Source organism: Pyxicephalus adspersus, chromosome 2, assembly GCF_032062135.1.
Source record: "Pyxicephalus adspersus chromosome 2, UCB_Pads_2.0, whole genome shotgun sequence".
NCBI classification, from domain to species: Eukaryota; Metazoa; Chordata; class Amphibia; order Anura; family Pyxicephalidae; genus Pyxicephalus; species Pyxicephalus adspersus.
Window position 1 is genome coordinate 153,721,158 of NC_092859.1, and position 7,009 is coordinate 153,728,166.

Here is a 7,009-nt window from a genome sequence, read left to right on the forward strand (position 1 = left end):
AGTTTGTAGGTTCTCCCTGTGACTGCGTGGGTTTTTTCCCACTTTCCAAAAACATGCAGTGAGGTTAATTGGCTTCCTCCCAAAATTGACCTTAGACTACATTAATGACAAATGATCATGGTAGGAACATTAGATTGTGAGCTTCTTTGAGGGACAGTTGGTGACATGACTATAGACTTTTGTACAGCGCTGTGTAATATGATGGTGCTATATAAATACTGTATAATAATATTAATACACAAGACATTTTCTCTCTTTAAAAGCCCATGTTTGAAATTCCCATGCATTCCAATGGGCTAATCTACACCAGGATGTTTCCTTGAGGCACGTTTATGAGCGTTATCTATAATGTTGCTTGCAACATATAAAAAATTAACGTGGGGTTAACGCTGTAAAACGCAGGTAAAAGCTTCTATTGATTTCAATGGGAAATAGACGTTGGCGGTATGGACGTTTTCCAGCGTTTTGAATTCAGGCTTTAAAACGATAATAAAAGTGCTTAAAATGCATATAAACGCAGTAGGAATGTTTACATTCATTTTTAAAAACGTTTGTGTAAGGGACAATCCTTCATCTGTGGTGGGAATGTTCAGTTATATCCCGCTTCTGGGACACAATTATTCAGATATTTAATGACTACACTCTACCCTACTACCGTACCCAATACTCCCAAAGTAGCTCTCTTATCTATGGTCCCGGGCTCACTCAAAAATATCATAAGAGGCGTTTTACGCCATTTTCTTACAGCTGCTAGGGCCATTATTCCGAGATTATGGAAGCAACCTGTTGCTCCTTCTATAGCAGATTGGGTCTCCGAACTTGAAAAAATCCGCTATATAGAAATGTTGGTTGCAGAGGGTGATGATTGAATGGAACAATTCAAAATAATATGGTCTACCTGGGATTGGTTTAAAGAACCTCCCCGACTCCAAAGGTATCTATCTTAGCGATCATGATTGCTAGTTAGATTCTTTCCCTGGCATTGAGGGTAATTTTCTACCTCTTCTATATCTGCTTTGTGTACCATCTCCCACCCCTTCCCCCTTGGGCTGTTTTGTTATATGTTTGTTTATGTTATATGTTCTTTATTTCTCATTTTTTTCCGTCTAGATTATTAGTTTATATTCTGTGCCATATGCTTCTATGATAATTTATGTTGTTTTCTATGTAGTTGTACTAATATATGCAATACTGCCCCATAAGGGCTTTTACTGTTTATTGTAATGCTTCTCAGGGTCTATGCAGAATATAGGACTTATATTTTTTGTTCATACGAAGTCAACATTTGATATGTATAAATAGGATGTATGTGTTGTATGTCTGAATCTTTTGTTATGTAAGTTATGTTTTTTTTTTTTTGAAAATTTAATAAAACTGATTGAAACAAAAACGTCCGTGTAGACCTAGCCTAAAATGACCAAGTCAGAATTTTCTTTCTACCACCCACTTAATTTTAAAAGCAAAATTTGCATACTTTGTTTCCCTTTCTCATAGGTCTTTGGACTATCTGCAATCTTCATTGGGCAGTGGGTGGGACCTAAAAGGTGCCACATGAGCAATTATTGCACTCTGCAGCACTTTTAAGGACCCACCCCTGCAGAATCAATGGAAAGCTTGGACTAGGTTATAGAAAAAATTTCTTAAGATTTTTCCTAAATCTGATACTATCATTAAGGACCCGCAGGGGCTGCTACTGCTGGCTGCCTAATGATATTGTTTGCTGTCACAGACTTAAAGCAGAGCTTTCATTCAAAACAAAGTTGCCTTACCTTTACTTGTGAAAAGCAATTAATTTATGCCCAGGAAATCCCGCACTGTCTTTATTTCTTCTTATAGGGCACCTCATTCCATCCAATGCCACATCTTTCTTTCTTTTGGGACTTTCCTGAGCAAGAGTGTGTATGTTTTTTGTCCATTAATACCATCTGAATCCCTGGCCCTAAATGAATAAATAGCTCAGGTGTTTAGGTAACTGTCACACATTTATCTGAAGTTTTTCCGGTGTGTAGTGATCGAGGAATGATTCTGACCTTGTGTGACAATTACCTGAACACCTGAGCTGCTCCCTCAGTTTGGGTAAGTGATTCTGAAGATATTAAAGGCAAAGCATCAGAAAAGCTGTATATTGTATAACCAGGTTATCAATGGCAGCTCACAGGATCCCTCACTTCAGGTCCAAAGGGTCAGGTATACTGGTTTGGTTGTTTTGAAGACTGCGGTACATAAAGCTAAAATAGATTGTACGTAAATTAAATTTTTGTTATACTCTGTTTAGGAAGTATGTACTTACATGGTGATATTTTTATACCCACAATACCCTTCCATGTCTTGCCATAGATCATGAAAATGTTTAGGTTTTTTTTTTTTTCCCCCCTTTGTTAAATGTTTGATGTTCTAGTACCCTATGGCTGTGTTAAAGAATATAAATTTTTTTCCCCCCTTTGTTAAATGTTTGATGTTCTAGTACCCTATGGCTGTGTTAAAGAATATAAATGACTCCATAGATTGTTAGCGGTCTGATTCTTGTAGCTGGCTGGAATAAACCATATTATTGATTTTAGAAATATTCCCACACATGCAGGGAAAAATGCACAGCATGGGATGTTGGATAAAGAATTCTGATTCTTAAAGCTGCCCTCCAGCCTTCTATTCAGTCTTGCACTGTTCTACTGCTTCCTCTCCTGGACTGAAATTACTGATTTCACCGCACACTATGAGCCCTCTCTATTTCCTGGCTGGAGGACATTCAGGGTCATCTAGCACCTTCCATACCAACCAATGTCCTTGTCCTTCTCTTCTCATTAATTGTATTTAAGGTCTTTGGATCATGGATGCTCGGCATCAGGTGTAGGGTTTACCTAGGGCAGGCTGCATGCAAATACATCCTAGAAACTTCACTCTTCCAGACTAATGTTCACTCATGCTGGGAGATGTTCTGAAGGAACATTGCACCTACCTACCAAACCAGGCCTCCATTCACAAGATGAAGAGACACTCATCCGGTCATTACCTGTGTGTAGAAAACTTTAAAGATATTCTAGAAAGGAGACAGGCAGCCAATGCCAAGGAAAGGGAGCGGGTGAGCATCTTCCAACCACCCTATAGGGGTATTTATGATGACCAACTCTTTTAGTCAATGCTCCGACCATGCCACCCAGAAGTTTAAAGGCCAACACTTGCATTTTCTATAGGAATAACAATGTGTGCTTTAATTTCTTAAAACTTTCAATTTTTGAAGTTACTTTAATTTTAGATTTTTTTTGTAACAGATCAGAAATATCAATGGTGGTTTTTCCAGGCTGAAGACCATTGTGCCTCTCATCCCTAAAGACAGAAAACCTAGTAAAGTAGATACATTGAAAGCAGCCACAGAATACATAAGACTTCTTCATGATATCCTGATGGAAACTGGGGGCTTTGAGGTAATTGTTTTGCTGTTTTTGTACATGGCTTTCAATAATTGAACTGAACATCCAGCTTTTGTTCATCACAAAATGTTGGGCCTTGAATTGGTACTAAACATGTAGATGCCCCATGGTATTGCCTGGCTGCCTTATTGTAAATGTAACACCCCCTTCGTCTAGAGGTCCCTTTATGGTAGAAGGGGTTCAAATTCTAAAGTATGCTAGGGTGTTCATTCTTGGTAGTGTTGGTTTGGCATCTACCTGTGATACCAAGGAAACAGGCTTTAGTAAGGTAAGAGCTAATCGCTACCCAGGTGCACTGGTCTAACCCAGGGTTCCTCCAGAAGTTGCTAGGGGTTCCTTGGGCAATGAGCAAGTTGTGACTCTTGGGTCAGCTTAACAGACGCCAATGATCTTTTTGGCTATCTGTAAGGATGACATTCTTCCAATGGCTAGCAAGAGGCATTCTTTCCACTGACCAGCACAATAATGTACCGTGAGCTGTGGATATAATAATTGTAGACGGGGTTTCCCAAAGACTTGAATGTTATTTCAAGGGTTCCCCTATGTTAAAAAGGTTCAGAAACACGGATCTTAAGTATGGGTACTATATGGTGCCTTTTTAGGCAGGCGTTTCAAAACTGGGTACATACCTTGTCATGGAATATTAAAAGATAGGGGTACACAGGGCAGGATGGTCTGACTCAACCAGGGCCTGGATTGCGGACCCCTGGGAGAATGAGACCGGCTCCCATTGTTTGGAGACTTAAACTGATTGGGGAGAAGCATTTAGAGAAGGGACCTGCAGGGTTTGCATTAAATTGTGACCCCCTTTGAGGGACAGCTAGTGACATGACCATGTACTTTGTAAAGCTTTGTGTAATATGTCAGTACTATATGAAAACTGCATGATGATAAAGTGCTGAATGAGTAAAAATTTGGTTCAGCTACCTGACCTCCTATTTTATATTTCTTAGAAAGTTGAAGACATTCCTGATATAGATTCCCCTGAAAGGTACATGGGTCATGTTCCTATGAGGTGTGATCTTCTAGGCCCTAATGACTTCCATGTTAAGCCTTTCAGAGATCTTCAAAGTGCAATGCCGTTAATGGTGAAGACTGAAGACCCTATGAGCTTGTGGAGGGCTACGAGCATGTTCCCTGGTTACTTGGGATTTCTACAGTTTCACAAGACCCGCAGACTGGTATGTATTCTAAAGAATTACTTCACTCTACCATGCATTGATTTATAAAAAGCCAGGACAGTGCTTGAGTATTGTTACAGCCTTAGTGAACCTTCTTTCATAATATATTTGTAGCCAGCTAATGATATTTTAATGTGGTGCTGATATAAAACAATTCTAATTACCGGCCTCTACATCTAAAACCAGTGGACGGTGATGCAAATGTATCTGGTTGCAATGGTACTTGGCAAGGGGTCAATCAAAAGAATCCAATTCCCAACATATTGGGTAGCCACATCCCACCATGTATATATTTACAAACAGGAGACAGGAAGCTCAGGAACTTCTAAGGCGTCCTATCATAGCTAACAATTCAATAATATGTATATTGGATCAATCAAAAGTTTTGAAAGCACAAAAAAGACAAAAGTAACTATCCAGGCAACCATGTGGGCCAAATTGTGATGGCTGGACCACTGAGGTTGGGGTGTTTTCAAAAACCTTAACGTGTATGTAGTAATTATAGCAGTGATTCACTGAAGACCTGAAAATTATTTCAAGGGTTCCTCCACATAAAAAGGCTTTACAAATAGATAAAACTTTGGTAAAAATCATTCCAACGGGGAAAAAAATTGATGAATGCCTCATAGGATGTAAAAAGTGCCAATAACCATTGCATTGCTTAAACTGTCCAAAAGGAGTTATCAGGGAAAACTTAATGTGCAGATCACTCACACTAAAGTGTTCTCATATTATACAAACCATCAGTCACCTCTGTATCTATATGCATTGTAAGATTGTTTCAAAGTTCACAACCTGGGCACTGTGGTTTCTTATCAAAAATCTTGAAAGCCTGCCAGCCCCCAGATTTAAACAACGAGCAGTTGGGAGTTTTCCAAATTTTAGAAGCCACCCTCAACTAGGGTTACATGGAAGCTTGTGTTCCTCCAGATGATGTAGTGGCTGTTTGACATCCGCATAGGTGTCTGCATAGTTTCCATTTGTGATTTTCAATTACTTTAATGGTGCATGCATTTCAATTAATTGTACTAATTCTGCAGATGTAAACTAAAAATATACCCTTTCTGTTTTACCCCATACCAGGCATATCAGAATGGCCATTAACCTATTGCTGGTAAGTAATAACTAACATTTTGCAGAACATGTCATTTTGTTTCAAGGGATTACTAGCTTGAAGGAAGTCCTGGGTTTTCTAAATTCTCACTCTGCATGGTGACAGAATTGTTTAAACAATGTCACTTTTGTAAATGTGTTTAGGCCAATGGTGGATTATGTGTTGGCAGCTGCCATCGTTATCTACTATGGCAGGCCATGTGACTCTGAACAAACAATTGATTTTTATATTTTGGATGAAGGAAGGGGAAACTAATATTGTTGGGTGTCACTGCTTCACTCCAGCCTCTGTTAATAGGCCTTAGCATATTTTGTTCCTAAATTGAGTTGCCTATTCAAAGTTGTGCTTTACAGTATATTGCAGATGTCCATTGCCCCCACCTGTACCTAAATCTAAGTTTCATTCCTCATCACTACTATTTGTTACTATAAAATTGTGTCCTTTGCTCCCTCCAGTGGTAGTGGCACATACTGCAGAAGCTATGGCTTGAAAGTAGACACCGCTTCTATTCCCTATAGTTGCTGGGTTAACTTTGGAGCTGGCACACAGTCTAATTGGAACTCCCTATAAGGGATGTGTCATTAGGTAGATTTAGTAGCATGGCATGCTGAGTTCCCCCCAGATACACTGTTATTAATGCAGCAGGAATCTATTTTAGAGATGTAGCAAGTATAGACATTGATCACTTTTTGCATTTTCGGTGATGTGAAGGCCCCATGTCCTACGGCATGAAAAAGAGGTTTATTAAAACGTGGGTGGTGACGTTTGTATTATATTTAAGTGTGTTTGTATCCCAAATCTGTACCAAGTATGGTTCATGTATTTAGCGCCAACATCCACTTTATAAAATCTATAGTAGTGTCCCTACTTGTCTGTCAGGGGAGCTCACAATCCAATGTCACTGCCATAGTTCTTTCCTAATGTCTCCAAGTTAGTTTTGCAGGGACACCAATAAACCTACCAGTATAAATTTGGGATGTGGAAAGTACAAAGGGTGCTTGGGAAAACCCTAGGCCAACACTGGGAGAACACACTAACTCCATGCTATTTAATGTACAGCGCTGCGTAATATATTGGCGCTATATAAATCCTCTTTAATAACAATAATAATAAATGCAGATTGTTTCCTGGACAAAATTCAGACTTGGTAGCATAGTACTACAAAACAGAGTGCTACCTGATGTGCCTCCGGTGTGTTTATTTTCTGCTTATGTAACCATGAAGCCCACTTTTCCTGTTGAAGATCAAATCTCTTTTGTACCATGTCCTAATCCAATTTACATCTA

General features: G+C 39.2%; 1 protein-coding gene across 1 annotated transcript; it reads left to right on the top strand.

Annotated features, from left to right (window-relative positions):
* Window positions 1–2,920: 2,920 nt before the first annotated feature.
* FIGLA (folliculogenesis specific bHLH transcription factor) lies at window positions 2,921–5,739 on the top strand. The gene is made up of 4 exons (XM_072398816.1): window positions 2,921–3,079; window positions 3,270–3,422; window positions 4,382–4,609; window positions 5,693–5,739. Exons 1-4 carry the CDS (start codon window positions 2,921–2,923, stop codon window positions 5,711–5,713), a joined length of 561 nt encoding a protein of 186 aa, XP_072254917.1. The 3' UTR covers window positions 5,714–5,739.
* Window positions 5,740–7,009: the final 1,270 nt, after the last annotated feature.